Source organism: Amia ocellicauda, chromosome 7, assembly GCF_036373705.1.
Source record: "Amia ocellicauda isolate fAmiCal2 chromosome 7, fAmiCal2.hap1, whole genome shotgun sequence".
In the NCBI taxonomy this organism is placed as follows: Eukaryota; Metazoa; Chordata; class Actinopteri; order Amiiformes; family Amiidae; genus Amia; species Amia ocellicauda.
Genome location: NC_089856.1, coordinates 20,156,622 through 20,183,777, shown reverse-complemented (window position 1 = coordinate 20,183,777; position 27,156 = coordinate 20,156,622). Strand labels below are relative to the sequence as shown.

The window sequence follows — 27,156 nt, the reverse complement described above, 5'->3', positions numbered from 1 at the left end:
TGCAAATGTCTTCATTTTTTTTTTATTATAGTTACATCTCAGATAATAATTTCAACTTCTTTGTGTTTTGTTCTTGATCTTTCACATCCATCCCAAGTTATTCCATAGGCTTCCTCTACTTCTTGGCTTGCCCATCAAGTAAGTCCTTGGCTTCATTAATTTTTGCTGCAAGATATGGGGATCCACCTAAAAATGTAAGTCATCCATTAATCATTAATCATTAAACATTAAACATTTTAAAACTATTCTAAACTATAAAGCTGCAAAATATATTTTAAGAATGTAAATCTCAGAAAATAAAATCAGAATGCAAAGAATAATCAGAAAGGCTCACTTACAATTAAAATAGTTTTTCTGACCAGCACATTCATACCACAATCCCAGAATAAGACGTAATAAGAAATATAAATTCAGTACCCAACAATCCTTATGCCTACCTCTATCCGGGTGATTCAGTACCATGATTTTTCTGTGTGCTTCCCTGATCTTCAGTTTGTTAGCAGTGGGACTAAAATAAATGAAAACGTATTTATTAGTAAATATTTATTATGTAGTTTAGTATACAATATTAGTCCATTTGCTTGCAATTTAGTCATTCGGCCAGAAGATGGAAGATGTCAAAGTAGTCTCCACAGTGAGTAAACAATTGGAGGTCATTACACATTTATCCCATTACTATTATCAGCAACATGCCATCAATTCAAGGTCCTGGCATTCATTAAACCTTTATTCCCCTGTACTTACTTGTTATTTTTCTCTTGGAATGCATGTATATTAGATAACAAGTTATAATGTACATACACTCTGTATATGTTGTACAAAGATGTATATGTCTTTCTTTAAACTAATAGCCAGCTGCCCTGCAGTGTTTTACTTGATTCACTAGTAACTTCTTTTTATACCCCATGGGGGTTATTCAAACAATGGAAAAGGTATAGGTTTTTAAGACTCCTCCATTCAATGTATTTTCTTCTATTCCCCTAATTTAATAATTATAATTAACCTTTTATATAAGCATCAATCATTCAACCATTTGAAAAACCTATAACAAAAATGGCTCAAAGTTGGCCTATAATATGGTTTCCCCACCTTCCTCTCTTATAAACCAATAATCTCAAACTTTAGTGGCAATAAAAGGAAAACAGTTACTGTTAGCAAAAAGCTTAATTTAGATTTTTTGTGATATTGTTTCCCTCTTTCCCTCTATTATTTCGCTTCATAATACAATCTGCTACATCCCCCTCAAAATCTTTAACTTTAAAGGCATTTGCATGTGTTTTAAAGTTACTCGAGACAATAACACGAGTCAAAGTTGAAATGACCCTCTACCTCTCGGGGTTTACTAGGTATATTCCACTTGGGATGAGTAGCTGTTAACCAGACATCATGCAAATTAAGGGCAAATGAGTGTGTTAATATGTAAATTATCTCTACGTACAGCTTTCATGCTATTTTTGCAGGAAAATCACAGAAAGGGTGGTTTATATGCGCAGAGAAAAATATCCGAGACACTACATCACAGAATCCATGGCTGTCATGTGACAGCTTATTCAAATTAAATAGTGTACAGCTGTGGCTTGTGCCTTGTGTCTACTTGTTTAATACTTTGTTTTACTGATTTTACCCAAGTTGTTTTTCATGTCACTGATGGAACTAGCAAGCCGTGAATATAAGCATTTAGGTTTAAGTTTAGGATTACAACACAGTACACAGTACTGAAGAGTGCACAACAGACCCACAACAATATAGAGAGCATAATGATAATGGGGGGCGGGAATATATCAGTTTTCTGCATTACTATTAACATGAAATACACCATTGATAACCATGAAACCTCCATCATAAACTTACTTCACCTTGAAACTATTTTTTAAGTCACCCTGGACAAGGGCGTCTGCTAGTAAATAAATAAATAAATAAATAAATAACAACTCACAATAAACTGACCAATAAACCTTCCACTTTTATAATGCGGCCATTTAAGGATATAAACAATTATTTCTGTAGCATTTACACATGAAATGGAGGTTTACATGAGGAAATTGGCGTGTTTTTCATGTTTTCATCATTTTTACATAATTTACTCAAGTATCTGAAGTTCCTTTTTCTATACTTGCACTCACACCTATGCTACCCCTCAAATTCTTATTAATAATAAATGGTTAAATAAAAATAAAAAATAGGCAAAATGTATGTCTGTGAAGAAGAATTTAAAAAAACCCTAATCTTGTGTTCGTTAGATCTCCTGTCTTCCTAATTAATACTGTCAGCAAAACTAACAAATCATCCTCATATCAGATATGTTTTGTATTATACAGCTGCAGGCAGGTTTTTATGCAGGTTGAGTATATAATAACATAAGAAAGTTTACAAACAAGAGGAGGCCATTCAACCCTTTGTGCTTGTTTGGTGTCCATTAATAATCCAAGGATCACATTCAGTCTATTATAGTATATAGACATCACAACCTAGTATCTTTGTAAATTGTGTTCATATAATTTTAACATATGGACACACCAAACATTTAAATCTTTCACTTATACATGTAAATATTTACATTACATTATTTGTCATTTAGCAGATGCTCTTACATTTGTACCCATTTACACAGCTGGGCATTTTACTGGAGCAATCTAAGTGAAGTACCTTGCTCAAGAGTACAACAGCACTGCCTGTTATGAGTCCAGAGCCCTAACCACTACTACACAGTGCTGTCTATTTACAAATTCTCAGTGAAACAGAATGGTTATCATTATGGAAAACAAATTCTTATTTGAATTTGAGAATATATGTGCAGAGCAGCAACCATACTCTTCCTTTATTTCTTTAAGGAATCCCACTCAGATTACTATATATATGTTCTAAATAATTAATATTGCTTAAACATTGAAATGTCTATTGTTTCCATTGGGATATTAAAGATAGACAGTCAAATTAAATAATTAAAAACTTAAAGATAAAAATCAAAGTTATGTACCTGACTCCTAAAATTAGTGCAGCCTCTCTCTTGGTCATTTTTGGCTCAAATCCACCTCTGTAGTATCCACCACTGAAAGCCTGTAAATATCAGAGGTAGTAGTTACACAGCAAGACAAATCGCCAGACTACAACATAAATATTTTGCATACACTACAATTTGGTTTATACTTGTATTACCTTAATGTGCGTCAATTTTCAGATTTGAACTAGGGACACAAACAGGAATTTTACCCAGTCCAAACTGAACCATAAATTACATGTATTACATTTGTGTTTAAATAATGAAAATTCCTGCAGTGAACCATTGAAAGAGCTGATGAAAAGATCCCCACAGTGCATCCCCACTTTACACTTGCTGGAGCAGAGTTTATCACTATAGTTATGTAGTCCAAAAGCAAGTAATCTAAATTCACGGTCAGCTTTCATCCTATATGTGTACAAAGCAAGGCTTGAACTCTTAAAGATAAATCAGATAAATTGCAACTAACTGAAAGCAACATACTAACTGGGGATAATGCCTTGCTTAGTATGCAGCTCTATACTAACCTAGTACGCAAGTTTAATACCCATTGCAATGAACTTGGTCCCTGAAGTTAGTCCCCAGCTGCGGACTAAAAATGGTCTCCATTGCAACAAACCCCCAAATCACTGCTGCTGCCCTCTAGAGAAGACTAAGTATGGGACTAACTTAGTCCTACTCCAGCTAACTAACTATGGATAGTACTAAGTGGAGCAACATTTTAAAAATCACAAAATGTATTGATAACTTTGGTAACTGAACTATTCATAAAACCCAATTTTATTTTGTTTTTTACATATAAAATACAGTAATGCATTTGTTTATGATAATGACAACATATTTGTAATGTATTAGTTGCAGCATAGCTCTGGTGTACATAGGTGAAATTGAAGCCACAGCTAACAAAAATAAATACATTAAATATAACAAGTGTATAAATCAAATACTATGAAATAACTGAGAATATATTGAAAGCTCTACAGGAATTATCCATCTAGAATTGTAATGCAATATAATATGAACAATATGAAGTTATATAGTGGACTGTATATAGCCTATAGCTGACTTGGTATATATGTCAATATGGTATATTAGTATACCATGTTTGGGGCAGGGCTGTGGTTCAGTGCTAAGAGTGTGGTTGGAGATGCAGGTCTAAATCTTGTGCATTAAGGAAGTTATTTTCTTTCAAATAATTCAAACCAACATTTTATTAAATGTTTAGTGTAGATCAGTGGTTCTCAAACCAGTCCCGGAGTACCACCTATTAGAGGTCGACCGCTAACAGCTTTTTGAAACTATAAATGACCGATACGTTTTTTGGGGTTGTATACATGAATATCCTTAGTTATAGGGCACAAACGGCCTCTAGTGGTGAAATGAAAACCATCATTGTATATCATATTTTATATGAAGTTATTATACACGCAAAGCAGCGTGGGCTTTAAATCAGGGCATTACATTTTTTTACATTTGGATCTTTTCTCACTCCTACTGAGTTATTTGCACTTTGGGGTCTCTGGGGTCCGCCCTTTGCAAATTGTCCCGGGGGCGGGGCGAGCGTTCTACGTCATATTACTCTAATCCTGTCTCCCATAGGTGCTCAAAGCTGTCACTCCCGAAAACCGCAGGTCTCTAGCTTTCCAATGAGCCTAGTTACGCCATTTCCGTATAAGCAGCGCTGAGCGACCTCCCCTTTAAGAAACGCGTCTGTGAAGAGAGAGGGGGCCGCACTCCATGCCTGTTACCCGAGTCCTGTCCCTCATTGGCCAGTGGGTCTGTCATTCTCTTACAGGGCAGGGCTGTAGCTTTCCAATGATACCAGACACACCCATGTCCGAGCAGCTGGGTTTGCGCTGCGCTGTCTGTTTGTGTGAGAGGCACAGAGCGCACATGGGGAAGATGTGGTGCTTAAAGAATAGACGCGATCAATAGACAGAGCGGAAAGACTCGATACAGCAAGAAAAACAAATACAAAGTAGAAAAATTGAATCTGACAAAAAATAAAACACCTTACACCTTCAAAAACAAATCATAGATGTGGAGTCTGTTTACAGCACTATGAAAGCCACTGACATTGTGCTCTGTGCAAGAATAATACGCCAATGCAGCGTGGTGGCTGGGATGAGTTCCTGTATCAACATAGACAGGAGCTGTTGTAAAGAATAGCCTGTGTCTATGTAAGACCTAAAGTGACAATATTCAAAATCCAAATGTTTGGAATTCTGTTTCCCTGTTTAGTATTCTTCTTTACTTGTATATAGTTATTCCAGTTGTTGGTAGTCTAATATAAATGTCTGTAATTTCTGTTCTGGAGGTCACATTTGAGTTTTATTTTTTACACAAGTTCATAAGACTTTGAAGTTTCAATATTCAGTGAAAAGCCTGCCTGGAGCAATAAAAAGGTGTTATACTGACCATAAATTATTTTTGTTCTTATAAGCGTTTGATTTTCTTCACTTGTTTGATTTCTGTATTAACACTGGTGGGACAAACACAATTATTTGTTATTTTCTGAATCTCCATTTTGTGCCATATAAGAAATTTGACTCTAGCCCTTGTAGTAACAGAGTTATAAGAACAAAAAGGACAACAGTAAAATCAAGCAAAAATGGGGGGGGGGGGGGGGGGGCTCAGAGGGTTAAAAAAAATAAGTTGACTTGAAAGTCACTTCAAGTGCATAACTGTATTAGTCAAGACATATTTCAAACTTGTATTAGCACAACAGTTCCTCTCCTATGCAATGGTGAATGAAAGTATTACATAATAAATAAACAATGCTGTCAGGGTCTGTGAGCAGAGATGGATAGTACTGTGCAGGATTCTGGAAAGGCTTGACTACACCACCACCTCAGGAGAAGCATGGAAGACATAGTGGTATAACTTGGGTACAGAGATGAGCATGAGATAGGCTACTATCTACAGTCACACACCTGCAACATGCAAGCATTAAATAACAATTATTGCAAATATCTGTAAAATACATTTCACAGTCTAAAATGCATGCAAAGTAATGTAGATACAAATGCACATATCATATGTCATGAGAACAAAACAAAAAAAAACACCACTTTTGATCATTGGTAGACCAATTGAAATAACTAATCAAGCAATTCGTGTTGCTAAGCAAAATTATTTTTGATTAGCATGAACTGCTATGCAAATTTGAGACAACAAAATGTACGCTGAGCAGCCACCTTTATTACTTGCAAATGCAACACGGAAATCTATAAATAAAATGCGTGGTGCAGTCACGTTTATTTTATGTTTACATCTACATGCATTTTTGAGAAATAAGAATGGAGTTCTACTAAACAAATCTACAAATGGAAAGCGTGAAATACTGTCTTATGTCTCTGTTTTAGTAGAGCCAAGCAGCTCTGCCCCTAGGTGCACAACTGACCACACCTCTGTGAGCCTCTCAGGTGCCTGCAGCATTATTTTTATATCTACACATTCTACAGCTAGGAGTTATATCTGAAAATAAGTTCCCACAGTTTGTTATTACTAGAATTTCGTTATTTGTAGTTTATTTTCATCAATGATCTAAAAAGGGTACTGTTGAATCAAAAACTTTCCAATAAATTCATTCTTCATAACTCCCGACGCTGTCTTGGCATCAGGTGCTAAACGTTCGCCAGCAGTAGGAAAACCGCGACCTTGTAGAGGGAGCTCTCGCCGACTGAATAGTGGCTACTACCGCGTCTGATAGACCCCAGGCAATCAGTCGCTCCCGTTCTGTTGGTCCCGTGGACTAGGGACCAGGCACAGATCTAGAGGAGGCCCGGATTGGGGTGCCAAAGCATGCCCTGCACCTGGGACAACAAGTCCCTAACACCGGGAGCCGCGGGCGCATGTCGGCGGAGGAGCACCTCACGCGGGCGAGATCTCTTCAGACACACCGAGACTCATGCCGGGCAGCCAGGCCTCAGATTTTAATGCCGCTGCTAGCGCTCCTGCTGTGGAGGAAAAGGTCCTGTGGACAAAAAACCAACACAGCAAGCAGTCGGAATTTATATAGCACTATTATTTTTTAAAGGCTCTTCTTAAACCGAAAGCGCAGACGGACCTCCGGAATTGGGATTAGCTATCAATAATAACTAAACACACACAAGACAGAGATGATGTGTAGCAAAAACAGTGGTGAACAACACTATGAAGTAAGCTAGCCAGCCAAAATACGCAGTTTGAATAATTACAAACACAGACACAGAGAACTTACGTTCCTGAGTCCAGCAAAATGGCAAAAGAGGACGAACCTGCACTGACGTCACGTTTTATAGAACAGGAAGTGGAAGGGACCTGTTCTGAGTGACGTGCGCAGGGGCCAGTGGCAGCTTTGATAAGAGTCACGTTTCGATCGGGTTCCTACGGAAGTGCGCAGAAATCTCTCCCCCCTTGGGCAGTGCTTCCGACTTGAAAGATAACTAATTTCCTAACTCAGTGCCTTTTCATTTTTTGTAACAGTTGCAGTTTGAAGTTAAGTATAAAACTGTATAAGGAAATTATGATGATCTTATTAAGGAACCAACTTTTTATCAGTTACACGATTTAAAGAGTCAAATGTAATCAAATTACTTCAATGAAGAGTTCAATTAAATAATTGAGAGCTTGGTTGGAAAAAAACCCAGCAGGGTAGGTTGTACTACTGGTCTAGATAATAGGTTTGGGTTTAGTTTGTAAAGTGGTAAGGTCGCTGCATTGTGGCGTGGGAGACCAGGCTTCGAATCTCACCATGGCTGGAACCCCCAGCTCATTACATTGGTGTTAGAAGTATGTGAAACGAGATCCGAGTGAGGAGATGGAAGAGCAGCACAAGGGTGTGCTGTAATTACTTGGAGGGGGACAGGGGACGGGGGATAGTGTAATGATCCTGAGGCCTTGAAAAGGGGTTTAATATCAAATTGGAATACATTTGCATCTCATGTTTCCAATTACCACATGTTAATAAGCCACAGCATTAAAAGAACAAGACTCTGCAGGTGGATGAATGAAGGTAGTGTGCTAAACAGATGCATCGTGGGCATGGTAGTTTTCTGTAGGAAGTCTGCTTACAGGCATGTAACCAGAATTATCGAAATATAGGGGTAAGATTCAAGAGCTGAAAAATGATTGCAACTGCCGTGGCTAACTAGGATTTAATAAAAGGCTGTTTTGGAATCGTTGTAGAAGTGAATTTAGAAGTATTCGATTTAAAATCAAAAGAGACCGTAAGTGACCAGGTTTTATTTAGCTTTTGAATTGAATACATATTGTATATGTTATTTATTATTTACAAAGCTCTATTGGGCTTTTATGTAATTTGTAAGTGACTATGTACTGTCTGCTCCTGTGAACAAAATAGTGCAATAAATGACATGCTTGTATTTTGTTTTTTGATACAGTGTATTTAGCATAAAATCTGTAATATCACTCGACTGAAATTTTGAACAAAACAATATAGACTTAAATGACTCATGAATTTAATAATGTATCACGGTATCCAAAATATGACAAAATCCATATCATGGCACAGTGTCATGCCAGTATACTGCCCACCCCACTATGTTTAAATTTAGATCTTAAGAGAACACAGGTACTATTGGAGAACGGCAGTGGAGTGGCAACATTTTTCAAAATCTAATAAAGCTGTGACCATGTTATGTAGCAGTAAGTAATGATGGTTGTTCAAGCAAAAGCTGTCTAAATGAGACAATGCACTGAAGCATTGTTTTATCATAAAATAAAACCGCACTATACTTAAAGAATGACTACAAAACCTAACATGTTAAAAACAAGCTATAAAACTGGAGCATGGATGTGGGTCAGTGACAAATAAGGATTTTAAAATGGTAAAAAAATGTAACTAGTTTAAAATACAAATCAAAGCTATATCTACATTCATTTGAATGTTATTTCAAAAAGTTTTATTTCTGAAAATAATCATTTCGACTTTTTTTTGAGTCTAGTATCAAAAATGTCATACCGGATAACAATGATAGATTTCCAAAGGATTTGACTTTAGTTTTTTTTGTCAGCATAGAGTGGGTTATAAGTATTCATAGTTTGATCTCAACAAACATTCAGCCCAGGGAAATAAAAAAATATATATATCACAATTACTCTCACAAATTTGGGCTTTTCTTTTGACACCGGCAATTTTTTTGACGTTAGTCACCCAAAACATAACGCTGAATACTGAAAAATGCTGGGAAATGTCTGAAAATGCTACGGTTATATGATTATTGTTGTATCCCTCAAGGACACTGACTTATGTATTTTTACAAGAATAATCTGTGTTGTTCTACCTGACTGATATTGTTACTCGGAATGACATACTGTGACATCTCATATGGGATGATATCTAAAGATTATCTCAGCAACAAAGATGTACTTTGAGATACACTCATTCTGTATTTAACCGAGAGTAAGAGTCACTAACTTTTTTTTTAATTAACAGTAAATAATCAGAAGTGAGCAGTCACTTTGATGCAATACAATTCCACTCAAGGCATAGGCTCTTTGATAAAACAGCAGTAAAACATTTTAAGATTTAAAAAGCATTAACTTTTTATTACGCTATTTGTTTTACTTGGATTTATATATTCTCTTAAAACTTGCAAATGGCTTCTTGACATTAAAAACAAAACAAAACAATGACCATGTTGCAATCTTATTTGTTATTTAAGGACATCCAAATTAAAACTAATGTAATAAATATGTTAGTGTTGTTAATACAATATGACAATGTAAAATTGATGCCTACACACTTACAAATACTCCTAAAAACCATAAAAATATAAGCAAGTCACTCCAGATAACGAGTGACATTGTTGGATAAGTAATCGTTTTCTGGTATGACAAAATGTTTTAACTTATAAATCAGGCAATTACTTGACCACTTATGTAAATGTATTACTTTGACCTACAACTATTCAATTTCATCTTTCACATTAAATATACTTTTTGTTTTAAAAACACTTATCAAAGCTTTTAAAATGTTGTCCTGTATGACACAGAATTGTGTACCATAGTGTAGCAGTGATCAAAAAGGTCAAATTATGAACATTTTAGGACAGACTTACTAAACTTTCTGCAGTTTTTTTTTTTTTTTTCAACTTCAGAATGGGGATATTTTAAATTTTATATATTTTAAAGTTACATTTTAAAGACTTAATGACATTTAGATTGATTTGCATGTATATTACTCTTAAGAAATGTTTTATTACAGGTGCAGCAGTGCTGAAGACTAATTAATGAAACCAATTTCACAGTCCTAAGCCAATCATTGTTAATATTAATACACAACTCATTTTCATGTTTGTTTTTTTCCCCTCATACTTCCAAGAAATAGATCACTGTTTATTATTAAAGGAAAAAAAAAAAAAAAAAATCTTGGAGGTTAGCCCTGATATTGATTTTAAAATTAATATTTGAATGATGAAAAATAACACCCACATTTACATATTATTCACATTTTGTGACGTACAATCATTTTGCAGAGAATAGGATGTTTTCAGACGTGGCAATAGAGCAGCTTCAGTTTCATTCAGCTGCCTGTCTGCAGCGCTGTGGGCTGATCACTAAGAAGTTACTTTTGCATTCATATTTTGGTGATTTAATATTTCATAAAGGCGTCATTAAGATCACCACCTGCGTTTAACAACTCTCTACCAACCGCATCACTGATCATCTAAACACGACAGTAACGCCGGGCTGCCGCTGAGCGCCAGCGCGACCTGCCTCAGTCCCAGTTACAGGACCTGCATGTGGGGCTGTCACTATGATACCCACACAGCAAATACACACTTCTAACTCATAATACAGTTGATCAATCATATGTTGTTTTCCATATTGGTGAATTCAAATCAAAACCATCAAACAGAAAATACAACAAAAACATGTTATTTTTGATAGAAACAGATACTACTACTAATACTACTACACTACTTAAACACACGACATACAGCTCTGGAAAAACTTGAGAGACCACTGCAATTTCTACATCTCTACATGTATGGCAGCCATTCCATTCCATTCATGTTTTTATTTGGAATTTAGGATACATTTTGTCAGTAGTTTATAGAATAAAACAAAAATGTTCATTTTACCCAAATACTTACCTATAAATAATAAAACCAGAGTAACCGATAATTTTGCAGTGGTCTCTTAATTTTTTCCAGAGCTGTATTTACACAGAAAGACATGTATATACTGACAGATATATCCAGTGGGGAATCGTCAGGGCCCTCTATGCCCTCAGAGAGGGCCTAAGGATAGATACAAATCTGTATATATTTGTATATGTTATAATTTGTAATTTTGTTTTCATTGATTTAATCTTATTTGTCTTAATTGTAATGATCTTCCCATTGAATTTCTTCAGTTTGTGTTGGGAAAAGAAGGGTTAATATCCAAGAGAAAACAATATCCAATCAGAATTTTTCTTTGGTAGTCTCTTGGAAGAAATTAACATAGCTGGGCTCAACGCTCATTGGCTAGGCCCTCAGGCTTTGAATAGAAGGCACCAGTCAATGTCTGACTTCAATTAGAGCAGCATTTTGGAATGACAGTAGAATCAACCAATCACACATTGTCTTGTAATAGGTGGGACAATTGTATGATGCCTCAAGGCCCTCTACAGGGCCTAAGTATACGTCACTAATTCAGAGCCAATAGCGAGCCTTATCTTGTTTTCTCACGCTTCAGCCTAGCTAGCTGGCTAGCTTTTTGCAGTGAGTGTATGTAACGATGGAGATGGCAACTGCAGAGAGAGTAATCAAGGACGATGTGGTGGCTAAATTGTTAGCATCAGTAGAAACAACATTTTCTGCACTAAAAAGGATGAAGACATATTCCAGGAACACCACTGGACAGGCCCGACTGTCAGCCATGGCTTTGATCTCAATTGAAAAATAACTTCTTTCGGATTTAAAATCAAAGGACAAGCTATATGAACCTGCCATTGCCCATTTCATAAAGAAGGACAGGAGAATGGATAATCATAATGGTGAGTGGACATTTTGTTTTCATCTACAGCTTGCTTTTTGTTGCTCTCTCGTTCATATCATTTTGAATACAATGTGTAAAATATTATTTCAATTTTAGATCACTAACAAAGCTAATGACGTTGCAATTGGAAGTACTGGGTACATGACATTTCGTGTTGTGGTGCATTTTTTTGTTGTTGTATGCTTGAGATAGAACATCGAATACAGCACAACTTTTTTTCTCTCTGACAGCATACAGTGAGGGAAAAAAGTATTTGATCCCCTGCTGATTTTGTACGTTTGCCCACTGACAAAGAAATGATCAGTCTATAATTTTAATGGTAGGTGTATTTTAACAGTGAGAGACAGAATAACAACAAAAAAATCCAGAAAAATGCATTTCAAAAAAGTTATACATTGATTTGTATGTTAATGAGGGAAATAAGTATTTGATCCACTATCAATCAGCAAGATTTCTGGCTCCCAGGTGTCTTTTATACAGGTAACGAGCTGAGATTAGGAGCACTCTCTTAAAGGGAGTGCTCCTAATCTCAGCTCGTTACCTGTATAAAAGACACCTGTCCACAGAAGCAATCAATCAATCAGATTCCAAACTCTCCACCATGGCCAAGACCAAAGAGCTGTCCAAGGATGTCAGGGACAAGATTGTAGACCTACACAAGGCTGGAATGGGTTACAAGACCATCGCCAAGCAGCTTGGTGAGAAGGTGACAACAGTTGGTGCGATTATTCGCAAATGGAAGAAACACAAAATAACTGTCAGTCTCCCTCGATCTGGGGCTCATGCAAAATCTCACCTCGTGGAGTTTCAATGATCATGAGAACGGTGAGGAATCAGCTCAGAACAACACGGGAGGATCTTGTTATTGATCTCAAGGCAGCTGGGAGCATAGTCACCAAGAAAACAATTGGTAACACACTACGCCGTGAAGGACTGAATTCCTGCAGGCCCACAAGGTCCCCCTGCTCAAGAAAGCACATGTACAGGCCCGTCTGAAGTTTGCCAATGAACATCTGAATGATTCAGAGGAGAACTGGGTGAAAGTGTTGTGGTCAGATGAGACCAAAATCGAGCTCTTTGGCATCAACTCAACTCGCTGTGTTTGGAGGAGGAGGAATGCTGCCTATGACCCCAAGAACACCATCCCCACCGTCAAACATGGAGGTGGAAACATTATGCTTTGGGGGACAGGACAACTGCACCGCATCAAAGGGACGATGGACGTGGCCATGTACCGTCAAATCTTGGGTGAGAACCTCCTTCCCTCAGCCAGGGCATTGAAAATGGGTCGTGGATGGGTATTCCAGCATGACAATGACCCAAAACACACAGCCAAGGCAACAAAGGAGTGGCTCAAGAAGAAGCACATTAAGGTCCTGGAGTGGCCTAGCCAGTCTTCAGACCTTAATCCCATAGAAAATCTGTGGAGGGAGCTGAAGGTTCGAAATAACACCTGTTAAAATACACCTACCATTAAAATTATAGACTGATCATTTCTTTGACAGTGGGCAAACGTACAAAATCAGCAGGGGATCAAATACTTTTTTCCCTCACTGTATACTGTCCATGGTCTTGAAACAATGTGAGCAGCTGTGTGGTTGAATTTGTGGGCTCATGTGTTCACCTAGGTCAAAGGTGGAAGTAGAAATAAAAGGAAAGAAAAAGGCCATGTTGTTCTCATGTTGAGACTTGCTGAAATGCTGTAACGATTCCAGATGAAACTATAATCTAAAGCTAACTATTCCCAGCGTGGTGAGCAATACTTTCGTTGTTATAAGTATATTGATGATTCTTGATGCAAACAATGTAGATATCAGATTGCAACGACCACAAACTACTTGTCGATTTTGTCCTCGCTAGAAAGGGTGAAACCTAAAGACTTACACAACATTACTCTACTGGAGGCGAGGTATTTTTAGCTACAGTCACATTTAGGCTTATCCATCGCTGACGCATCTAATTGTCTAGCTATTGATAGGAATCTCTCTCGCTGCCTAATGTTAAAACACTTGTTTTACCATTTGTGTAGACATCTACTGTTTTAAATTACATGTTGAAATATTCTTACAATATATGTTGCATTTGATTGGTAAAGAAAGTTTAAATATGTATTCGTAATACAGAAACTGTTTCTAGAAATCTGTATTGATTGTCGATTACTTTGTGTAAGATTTAAAGTTTATAAAAGATATATTTGTTTATACCTTGCTAGATTTAGTAATGTAAGACCTAATTAAGTGTTTATGTGAAACAACTTGGATGTTAATTTGTCCATTTTTTCTTGATCACAATTACAAAGATAAACAAAACAACAAAGACCAACTTAAACTACACTGTACCCATCTGATCAGTGGAGTTTTACAGCTGGACAATTGACTAAGTCGACTGTATACGAAAGTGTCAGTCATTTAAATAGCTATTTGAGTCTTAAGAAACTTGACCCTTGGAACCAAACAGGGCCCTGCTTTCCTCAAAGACTTTGTCTTCAAATAAGTACAGTGAGAGACCCTGCTTGCCAAGAAGATTTTGTGCACAACCTTGGAGCCTTCAAACCAGTGGAAAATCTGTTTGGAAAAGACTCTACATTCGCAAAACCCCAACTTCCAGGTGCATTGACTGAGTGGAAGTTCTTGGACAAAGCCGAACCGGACTGCCTTTGTTCCAAACCACACGGACCTCGTGCCGTGTGCTGTTATCTGAGCCCGAAGCCAGAGAGGCCTCTCTGTGACGAAGTTCAGATAAGTTTAACAGTTTGGAGTTTGTGATTCATGACATTTGAGAAATCAATTAGAAATGTTAATCTGTGATTCATAACTCTAGAATGTGTAATATCATTTAGTTTTCTTAAATATAAATGTGTGTTGCATTAAACTGTTTTGTTGATAATTTTAGAAATAAAATCTGTCAACGCCGAGAAATATCTTCTCATTCCTGTTTAACTGTTTAGTCTGAAATTGACACAAGTTAATAGACACCAGATTATAGGTGGCTCTGCCTATCCTTAATCATTGAATAATAATCAGTTAAGGGAAATTGTGGTAACAAGTAATGATAGGATCTATCTCGGCACCTAAACGTAAATGAGACTGATATACACTCACCTAAAGGATTATTAGGAACACCTGTTCAATTTCTCATTAATGCAATTATCTAACCAACCAATCACATGGCAGTTGCTTCAATGCATTTAGGGGTGTGGTCCTGGTCAAGACAATCTCCTGAACTCCAAACTGAATGTCTGAATGGGAAAGAAAGGTGATTTAAGCAATTTTGAGCGTGGCATGGTTGTTGGTGCCAGACGGGCCGGTCTGAGTATTTCACAATCTGCTCAATTACTGGGATTTTCACGCACAACCATTTCTAGGGTTTACAAAGAATGGTGTGAAAAGGGAAAAACATCCAGTATGCGGCAGTCCTGTGGGGGTCGAAAATGCCTTGTTGATGCTAGAGGTCAGAGGAGAATGGGCCGACTGATTCAAGCTGATAGAAGAGCAACTTTGACTGAAATAACCACTCGTTACAACCAAGGTATGCAGCAAAGCATTTGTGAAGCCACAACACGTACAACCTTGAGGCGGATGGGCTACAACAGCAGAAGACCCCACCGGGTACCACTCATCTCCACTACAAATAGGAAAAAGAGGCTACAATTTGGACAAGCTCACCAAAATTGGACAGTTGAAGACTGGAAAAATGTTGCCTGGTCTGATATGTCTCGATTTCTGTTGAGACATTCAGATGGTAGAGTCAGAATTTGGCGTAAACAGAATGAGAACATGGATCCATCATGCCTTGTTACCACTGTGCAGGCTGGTGGTGGTGGTGTAATGGTGTGGGGGATGTTTTCTTGGCACACTTTAGGCCCCTTAGTGCCAATTGGGCATCGTTTAAATGCCACGGCCTACCTGAGCATTGTTTCTGACCATGTCCATCCCTTTATGACCACCATGTTCCCATCCTCTGATGGCTACTTCCAGCAGGATAATGCACCATGTCACAAAGGTCGAATCATTTCAAATTGGTTTTTTGAACATGACAATGAGTTCACTGTACTAAACTGGCCCCCACAGTCACCAGATCTCAACCCAATAGAGCATCTTTGGGATGTGGTGGAACGGAAGCTTCGTGCCCTGGATGTGCATCCCACAAATCTCCATCAACTGCAAGATGCTATCCTATCAATATGGGCCAACATTTCTAAAGAATGCTTTCAGCACCTTGTTGAATCAATGCCACGTAGAATTAAGGCAGTTCTGAAGGCGAAAGGGGGTCAAACACAGTATTAGTATGGTGTTCCTAATAATCCTTTAGGTGAGTGTATATATAACGAGAAGTTACCTGACATAAATACTAACCTGCGTAGTTATTTAATGTCTGACTAACAATACTAATGAGAGACTCACCTTCGTCTTACTAACCGGTATTGTAGTCAGTGTGTTTATAACCTTTTCTGTTTAACGATTTGTGTGTTATCATATGCAATCCCATGGTCTTTGATTTGGTCACGGAAGTGATTTGTCTTTGATTTGTTGATATAGAGTTGAATTTTAATTAGTTTTTTTTTCCTTTGTATAATTAGTGTAGTGCTACATTTAGTCTTTGTTTTTGAATAAATTTGACAATTTATATCTTTGGAATTGGTGTCTGCGTCCAATTATTACAGAAATTGAGTTCTACAAGATTCAGGACTCGTGATAAAGTGATACTATAAATTCACTTCTTTAATTGAAATTTATAAGTGTACCTTACGCTACACAGGCATCCGAGTTCTCTATCTATATGTATGATGTCAGATCTTTTTCCACAACTGAGGGCCTAGCTCCAATAGTCACGGTTCGCCACTGGATATATCTGATGTTTTGTTTTGTATTTTAAACAGGTTTAAAACAGGAATAAATGACAGGGATCGACATGAGTGTTGGACTATCAACAATTAAAATGGGAATATATAGATTATACTTTTTCCACAAATCATCACAAATCCGATTGGGCAGCCCTGCTAAAGTATTGCATTAAACAGTAGGGATATGACAACAAATGGACAATTATATTGTTAGAATTATTTGGTCTCTTTTCTCAATCGTATCACACTTCACTCAAACACTAAACCCAATCATAGCCACACACCAGAGCCAGCTCTATCAATATTAAATTATTATTAAACACATGTATTATTAAACACATGTGAAACGGGATGGAGTGTGTGTTTAAACCTCTATAAAAAATGGCAATACATTATGTTACGTTAGGACTCATCTTTTTTAGAAACTCCCGTAAAACAAACGCTGGCTTCTCCGTATTACTTACCAAAACATCTGTCAGTCAAATATGCTACTGATTCATTACAATATCAGTATGTAGAGCCACTTATATTTAATTTAGCCTATAAAAACAGTTACATGAAAAGTCATATGAATGTTTGACACAGTGAAAAGCCCAGCACTGTACAACTAGCTAAACTAATCGGTAACAATTCTGCAGATTCCATTAAAATGTATAGCTATTAAAATAATGGAATAACCTTATTTGTAGAGTACAACTGTGATGTGGTTTTCAATGTCACTATACTCCCAAAATTGTCTTTATTTGATTTCTAAAAACCAGGCTGGACTCGCTTACAGACAGCAGTCACAGCTCTCTGGCCAATCAGTGGCCGGCTGTGTGTGAAGCTACAGTTCCAGCTCCAGCCTACATGGGCAAAGGGAGTAGGCGGCACCCACATAACACACACACACACACGAGTCAGACAATTGTGGTTTAGAGTGACTTTGCAAAACAGCAGAATCCGCTGTCCGAATTATGAGGACACTGGCACTGTCCTCATAGTGTCGGTGTGTATTCAGGTTTTTGGACTCCATAATCCACATATACCAACGTGCGCACACACACACACGCGCACATAATTAGAAATCACATCTGGCATCAGTCCACAGTGTGCAGTGTACTCGAGTCTGGACACATCCCAAATGCAGACCTCCTCTGTAATAAAGTACTGCACACCTCTATGACATTGTCCTGACAACGAGGCAGATACGCATAGTATTGCAGTACAAACACAATATTGCGGACATAGTAGTAATAAATATTACCCAATACCCATAATTGTCTGTATGCATATAGGTCATCACAGAATCAAACATAATAGTATGTACATTACTGCTGCTGTGTGTCCAAAACAGGTGTGTGGCACCTAGTGCTGTGTAGCCACCATATCCTTTTGATTTTGATTTGAACTAAACTTGTATTTATCTTTTGAAAATATATTACTTACACTCCACAAAAGGGGTGATTTGCTTATTTATTTTACTTAAGCGTTGTTTTTAAATTCAGTGCATATTCTTATGATGATGATGATGATTATTAAGTTATTGTTTTAGATTTATTTGGCTGAATTCAATTAATGATCCACTCTAACTGGATATCAATTAGTTAATTTTCCTTGCATTGTCATTAATTTTCTAGGAGTTAACGTTCCCTGAACCGTGTTATTGAAACAATTCTAATGAAGAGAAGCTGTATAAAAGCCTTATTAAATCGCCTTATAATTGTTCATTCTCGTTTAACTTAACTGAAAAAAAAAAAATATATATATATATATTATATTAACTTAAAGAAAAACAAAATCAAATAAAGTACAGCCCATTTGGGAATTTGAACCAGCTACGCCTGCTTCATAGCCCTGTTCCTTAACCATTGTGCCAATGGAGATTAGTGTTGAGCCCTGAAACCTGTTTTAAGTAGCCTAGAGCCACCATAAATAACTCTCTTAATTAGTTGTATATGGCTCCACTATTGGAATTAGTCACAAATAAATTTGGAAATAGTAAGAATTTAGAACAAATGTGTGTGTATATGTATGTTCTATGGCTCTATGATAAGTGAATGCACTCATGGTTACATTAGCTCATGTGGAGAACATATAAGGTGGCGAATTGTGTCTGTGTGAGCCTGGTCACCCTGCAGCATCTTCACCTGTGTCGGGGTTGCTATTGCCGGGTGTACAGTGCAACATCACTGTCCAAATTATTGTTATTATTATTATTATTATTATTATTATTATTATTACTTAGCAGACACCCTTATCCAGGGAGACTTACAAAACATAAGAGCATTATAAAAGTGCAATACAGTAAAATTACAGATGAAAACAGTACCAATTACAAGTTCAAAATTACATAAGTGCATAAGAAAATATACAGTTAATACAAATCCTACATTTGTGAGCTAATAACTGTAGACAAAATATAGTCATAGTTAATAGCTATGGGGAAGGGGACATAGGGACAATCAATATGAACACCACAAATACTAGCAATGACCACAGACACGCTGCATGCTACCAACTATGTTTCATATGTATGCATGCATGTATGTATTGTCATTCTGTCTAAAAAATAAAAAATAAATAAAAAAAACTGTTAGGAACTTGTTCTGGTGCAGCACACATACAACCATAAATAAAAAAAGACATCCCCATTGTTGACTGTGCACTGGAATGACACTGTCCAGTCACTGTCCCCTAAAATAGGGATGTGTGCCATGTTAACGCCATGGTTTTCAACATTATTTTCCACGTCGCAAACCTGTTTTTTGTGCAGCGCACAGCTATGAAAATAGCAGAAATCACGCATAATTTCACCCACTTACCCCCATTTTGCTACGTGCATACAATTAAAGGGTGAACGGGGCAGAATGGATTGCACCATGCAAAACGGGGCAAATAATGCGCATTTTTGAAAACCACTCTGCATGATGTACAAACCCTACGAATATCTAGCCCATAGAATATAGCCATTTTAGATCTGTGTCTGGCCCTCTTCACTGACCTCACTTCCTGTTTGGTAGCATAACAACAAACTCAATCCTTTAATACCATACTAAAGCTGGGTATTAACTAGTCTCCAACTTTGTTCCACCTTATTTTTTACTTAGTATGAAGCTAGGGATTATCCCAAGATAGTGCCATACTAGCTAGTAAGCAGCTCCGTACTAACTCTGCAAGTTTGTTGCAACTGACCCATCCTGACTAATAAGCAAAAACAGAACAAAATGGCTTACAGATTTCGGTAGACCTTGAAGAGCCTGTTTCACTTGAGGTTCCATGCGTTTCATTGCCTGTACAGCATAGCGGCCTGAAACAGGAAGGAAGGCTTTGAAATAAGACTTAATTGAGCACAACAGATTGAAAACAGATTTACATGATCTGCATTTGAGAAAATTATCCAATCTTTATGTTTGATCAAAATATGTCTTTTACACAAGTCCTGTTACACAAAGGCATATCTTGAAACATGCAGATACAGCTGAGCACATTCACACTTTCTAATTTCTTAGAGATCCTTAAGTACAGAACATAGATTTTATTTTGTAATGATTGTTTTATTTTAACCTACAATTCAGAATTAGACAACATGTAACACTTTCAATCACTTTACACACAAAAACTGTTATGTATGTAATGTAAAACACCAAATTACCAACCTGCAAATCCTGCAGCCGCTATTGTTAAGCCAACTGCTACAACAGTACTGGCCTGCCAATGGAAAGAAAACAAAGCTCCTTGATTACACATTTGCTTTAATTGATAGACGAAAAAATAATTACAGTTTCATCCATGCACTTCAAAAGATGTGCAGAACAGCTACAATAACCACTGGCACTTCATCAGTATGAAATTATATGTTGCACTTCTTAATTAATATACATTTTTTCTTTAATTATTTTTAAGATTTTTTTTTTTTTTTTTTACTAGATATTTCAGGCAATTCATGCTGTATCTCATCACTCCCAAACATGGTCAAAGTGTGTTTTAGATGACTGCTGCTGTTTTACCCCCCATGGTGAACAAAAGTGTTCCTGCAGATATGACAGAAAAACAATATAATTTAAATACACATATACATACAATTTTGTAGTATTTATGGGGGTAGCAGCCACGATGAGGAATCAAGCCCTGTTCTCCCGTGCCACAGTGCAGCGATCTAACTGCATCACTAAAAGGCCCAGGTCTCTTAGCGAGGCTTGAGATCACTACACTACCCTCTGGCATGCTACACTACTTATTCTTTGCATTAAAAATAATGCTTACTTTGAACAGTTTGGCCTGTGATCTCTGCTAGAGTTTGTAAAATAATAATAATAATAATAATAATAATAATAATAATAATAATAATAATAATATACTGGAAATAGAATTAAATTAATGCATTTTAAAATTGAGAGCTGTTGGTAAACATGAACATGAACTATTGTAACATGGTACTTCCTTATAAGTGTTATTTGTTTATGACTAATATACAGGAGCTAAATGTGTAAAGAAGGGTAGCCTATTTATAGCCTATTTTAATAATTTGAAAAAACAAACAAAACATTGAAAACTGTTGTACTAACAGATTATCTGGATAGCACTTGATGTCAGTGTTTGACTAAAAAAATATTTTCATTTAAGTACCACACTATGTTCATACGTCTTTTTATATATATATAGCCCGTTCATGTTAAAGGAATTGTGATTTTAATTAATTGAACTGCTTAATTAATATGACTAGTTCCATTGTATGATCAGTTCATTACCTTTTTTGTTTAAAGCGGTGACTAACAAATGTCTCTTTAGTCTTTTATTAAATACACCAATGTTGTTAATTTTAATTAACGAGACAAACAGTTCCTCACACTTTCCTAACCTGTAAAGTTTGACGTTATACAATACCCAAAATAAAAGAGATTAGGGATATTACTACGATTGTATTTTTTGCAAAGAGAAGCACATCCCTTCTGGGGGAATCCATACTTTGGAGCCCATCTTTGAAGCAAATTGTAAGTTTCACTAAACTTGTCATACTGTAGTACTGCAGACCGGGGTTTAAAAATGTTATATGTGAAGTGTTTAAAAAAATGTGCTACACTCCTAGACAATACAAAATTATGGACGATATAATGACGTTGTTTGTAACCACGTCCACAGCTGCCTTCATGAGCATGTCGCTTCTGATATGTTGCAGGCCTCAGTGTCACGGTTGTTTGCTAGAGTAAACAGGGACAGAAGGAAATGATGCTGGAAGTTTAAACACTCCCAGAATGCGTGCAATTCATTTTGCTTAGGCCAGATTGTCAATGCTGTTCCTAGAATTTAACCGACAAATGGCAGGTATTGTACAGAGAATAAAACCAATTAAAGCCCTGCCTGACTGAAGTTATTTAGCTACATAGAAGATTACTGCATGCTACATCATAACCAGTAAACGAGATAAAGATCCTGAACCTAGTGAAAATGTTCAGTGAACGACTAGTGTTGTTTTTAACTTAAAAGGTGAGGACTGAACCCTAAATAATATTGTACAAAGTACAGTTTGACTTCGTGCTGCTAAGGTGAACCCTTTAATAACTAAAACTATACAACTTTTAACTAAAGCCTTCTCAGCATTTCAAGATATATTTTATACGGGTGGTCGCTAATCGATCATCACTTTACGTTATTTTACTTATATAATTAAACAAACAAACGATAAGCGGTTGCCCGACCGTACAATCCATAATAACAATAATTGAATTGAGTGCCTGTATTTCCGTATTGCATTTGGGTTCGAATTAATAATTGTACTTACCATCTTCTGCGCTAGATTGTGTTCCCCTTATCTACGGTATATATCACAGTTGTTTTCATTTTAAGTATGAGCGGACATCAGGCTAACTTCATGTTTTGCACAATACAAGGTAACTTCTGCCTACTGCCGGAAAATGATTCAGTTTGTCGCACTGAAATGGATAGACGTCACGTTGCTTATTCACTGCGAGATTGGCGATGGATCATACATCAAAACTGTAAGAACAACAACAAAATAATAATAATAACAACTATAATATAACGTATTTTAAGGTACTTTGTGGCTGTACATTTTGCATAATACATTAAATATGTATGGCCTATTTAGTTTGTTTGATAAAGCGAGGTTAGAACTGGTGTTAGATAATTTTAACTAAACTGAAAAATGTTTATAGACAGAGTTCTCGCTCTGGAGGAACCCTTTCAAATAGGTTACATGTAGAACCATTAAACATAGTTTTCTAATATACATTTGAAGTCAAAACAGCAGAGTCTCTGACATCTCTTTCAAGACATCTTTTCAGACAGTAATTTAGTCATTTACTCTCCTGTAAGATAGTACTTACACAACGTTTTACTAGCTGTCGTATTGTTTATTTTGATTTCCCCAATGCTCACTTTCCCTTGGCCCTTGACTGTGACTTAACATCTTGTCTGCACTTATCAGCTTTTACAATCTTGGATGTAAGACCTCATATATTGTTTACTGTATATCTCGTATACACTTGTGTAAATTGGAATTTGTAAAATGTATTATGCCTTTAACTGTACTGTATTTTTGCACTCTGTATTGCTCTTATATTTTGTAAGTCGCCCTGAACAAGGGCGTCAGCTAATAAATAATAATATACATAACCCTTAATTTAAAAAAGTTATATATAGAAACCTTTCAAAAAGGTTACACGTGCTATTTCTTAACAAATGTTTCGTATTACATATAATATTTATATGATACATATTTAACATTACGACTTTCGACCTGATCTGGCCACTTTTAATTTATTTTTTATTCTGTTTACTTTAAAAGGGGCTGTCTCCCTTCTTAAATTATATTTTTAAACAATCTGGAGTGCATCCTATTAGAAAAAAATACATCAAATGCACTAGATTACAAATTAATTATATTTCAATTATCAAATACAAGTTTAAGTAGGTTTCCTACTAGGAATTGTAATTATACATTGCCACATACACTGATCAGCCATAACATTATCACTACCTGCCTAATATTGTGTAAGTCCCCCTTTTGCCACCAAAACAGCCCTGACCCGTCGTGGCATGGACTCCACTAGACCTCTGAAGGTGTGCTGTGGTATCTGGCATCAAGACATTAGCAGCAGATAGGCAGTGGATATGGGTCAGCATGGGCACCCTGACTGGTCTGCGGCTATGCAGCCCCATACGCAATAAACTGCGATGCACTGTGTGTTCTGATACCTTTCTATCAGAACCAGCATTCACTTTTTCAGCAATTTGAGCTACAGTAGCTCGTCTGTTGGATCGGACCACACGGGCCAGCCTTCGCTCCCCCCGTGCATCAGTGAGCCTTGGCCGCCCATGACCCTGTCGCCGGTTCACCTCTTTTCCTTCCACTTTTGATAGGTACTGACCACTGCAGACCGGGAACCCCACACAAGAGCTGCAGTTTTGGAGATGCTCTGACCCAGTCATCTAGCCATCACAATTTAGCCCTTGTCAAAGCCGCTCAGATCCTTATGCTTGCCCATTTTTTCTGCTTCTAACACATCAATGTTGAGGACAAAATGTTCACTTGCTGCCTAATATCCACCCACTGACAGGTGCCATGATAACGAGATTATCAGTGTTATTCACTTCACCTGTCGTGGTCATAATGTTATGGCTGATCGGTATATCTGTAAATGTGTCAGTGTATTTGAACTTAATTGTGAGAGAAATGTATTGTTAAATTCAGTAACTGTGGGACATTAACCTTCTGTGTCCTGTGCATTTAAAAACATACACCAATCTAGGGGTAGGGTGGGATGCAAATGCAGCAGAATATTGATTGTTTTTCACTATTCCTGAGTGTTTAGGTTACTTAATAATAGTTTTTTTTTTTTTTTTAATATAGAGTATGCTAACATACCCTAAACATAACATTACTGCAAAAAACTAAAGCAAATCAAAACAGATCTACATAGCCCTATCTTATTTTGTCCCTAATGAATGGGAAAGTTGTGGGAAGGGTACCTGAAAAGAAAACGCTTTTATTAGTTATTTTTGTAAATATGATCATACTGTATTCATGCATTAACATATACGGTCTTTTAACTTACATTGTGAAATGACTGAGGTGATCAAACAGCACTTACAGCAATGTTTTTATTTAGGTTTATTGCAAGACTTAAATTCAGCATCCTGATTTTGCAGGGCAGTCCTCAGCAGAGGTGGGAACTTGGGCAATGCTCCTACAACTTTCTACATGGACCGTGCAGTGCACAGAACTAAAATGGCTATATTCTATAGGCTAGATATTAGTAGGGTTTGCGCAGCGCACATAGCTAGCACGCAAACATGTGCCTTTGCTATATTCAAAACCCCATTTTGCACGGCGCAATCCATTCTGTGTTGTTCACCCTAATAATTGTATGCAATGCGCAAAATTATGGAATGCCGTTTGAGTCAATATTAAATAAATAAATATGGCTGAAATAAATCATGAAATAAATAAATGAGACAATATATAAATAAATATATAAATGAGTCAATAAATACTATTTTTTGAATTATGTTTTTTATAATTCCACATTTCTGTATTTCATGGCACTATTTTTAATGACACATTTCAGTATTTCATGGCACTATTTCATGATGGTTCATTTCCGTTTGGTATATTCAAATAAATGGGGCGTGGTTTCTCACAGATTCAGACCAAAGCAACAGCACATTGAGTCTATGTGCTGCTGTGCGGACAATATGGAGGACAGCGGAGGCTCTTAGACGCCGTGCTGTTCTTAGCACATGAAATTGATTAACATAGTTTATCGACGGATACTATTTTGGCCCGTATTGAATGTTTTTTTGAAATACTCGGGCGGATAAGTGCTCTGTTCGCAAAAACACTTATACTACAGGTAGACACCTGTAAACATTAAACATAATTAAACATGACTGACATTAAACAATCATGAAATCTGGTGTAGCAATATGATATACAAAGCGTTGGGAGAAACGGAGCATGAGTGGCATATTTTCCACCAGAAAATCGATACGACAGGAGACAAGTGGATAGCAAAGTTGTTCGTCAGCAGTTAGCTAAAACGTTAATGTCAAAGTCTTTACACATAAACTTGATCAGTCCACAATACATGGTATATACTACTCCCTTGATAACATCCATCTAATTACGTTTTCTTCAGTTATTATTTTCATAATGTATGTTTCAGTAGTTTCACAACACGGATTAGCGTTGAGGCGGGGGATGCGATTTGATTTGATTTCAGCTGATTCTCTTGGCTCCGGGAATGACGGTGTGGAGGCACTGAGCGCAGGCACCGGGCAGGATCCCCGTGTTACGTGAGCAGCAGCTGCTGGCAACACAACGCAACCTGCGATTTGGGAGTCGAAGAGGGATGAACGACGGTCGAACGCGCATTAAAATAAAAGTATAAGGATTAAGTTGCTTTTTAACCATAATTTGCGGTGATCTGTACATATCTACTTATTCTGTTTAGTTATATTTATATTCCATTATATATGTAATATATACATATATTGGAAAATACACGTTTTCACTGCTGGCTGGTGTATTTGTGCAATTCCAGAAAAAAAATAAGGATTGTAACTCAGACAAAGGGGGGTGAAATGCAATGTACAGACCAAAATTGAATAGCTTAAGGGGTTAGATGCATCAGATTTGTCATTGAAATTGTTGCTGGGCATCTAGTGGTGCCCGGGCAAAACGGTAAAAACTGACTTTTTGACTGTAAAATAAGGAAATTATTGTAATATGAAATAGAAGTCAAAATTAAATAAATATATCCACAGTACTGGGGAGAAGGATAAACAAAAATCAAAGGCAACTGCTGACACTTATACATCTTCATTACCTAATGCATATTATGGTCCATGCCTTTTGGAGAAGTTGTTTGGTTACTTTCTTCCTGTTATTCTGATTTAAGGTAAAGACTTTAAACAAGAAGATTCACCACCTTGAGTTTAACAGAGAGAATGATCCTACTGATTTAATTTTACAATTAAAAAAATGGGTAAATACTACCGACTTCTGTACACAGGTACAAGCAAGACACGTCAATATTCGTGGCAAAAGTGTGGTAATACAGTAGTGACTTCTAACAATGAGTTCACCTCTATAATACATACAAGGTTAACAGATGTACCAACTACTGTTGAAAAAGTATTCAATGCTGAATTAATAGAAGAAGCCTCACAAAAGTGTGTGTGATGGGGTGGCCGGGAATTGAGGCTCAAAGATGGAACCACAGGTAACAAAAACAACACTTTTATTGAAGAAACACAAAGTTAACTGGCATGAAGGCCAAAACAAAAGTGAACATAAACTACACACAGGATGGAAACAGTC

General features: G+C 36.8%; 1 protein-coding gene across 4 annotated transcripts; it reads right to left on the bottom strand.

Annotated features, from left to right (window-relative positions):
- dnajc19 (DnaJ (Hsp40) homolog, subfamily C, member 19) lies at positions 1-22,745 on the bottom strand. Of its 4 annotated transcripts, none has more exons than XM_066708833.1 (7): positions 22,594-22,739; positions 21,931-22,012; positions 20,471-20,522; positions 20,048-20,121; positions 2,978-3,057; positions 438-508; positions 1-186 (listed from the first exon to the last, which is right to left on the bottom strand). In XM_066708833.1, the coding sequence occupies exons 2-7, from the start codon at positions 21,967-21,969 to the stop codon at positions 116-118; spliced, it is 387 nt and encodes a 128-aa protein (XP_066564930.1). In that variant the 5' UTR covers positions 21,970-22,012; positions 22,594-22,739; the 3' UTR covers positions 1-115. The 4 variants fall into 4 exon arrangements, with proteins under 4 accessions (XP_066564930.1, XP_066564931.1, XP_066564932.1 ...); XM_066708834.1 differs by having other exon boundaries at positions 21,943-22,012; XM_066708835.1 differs by having other exon boundaries at positions 21,946-22,012.
- Between the last annotated feature and the right edge of the window lie 4,411 nt (positions 22,746-27,156).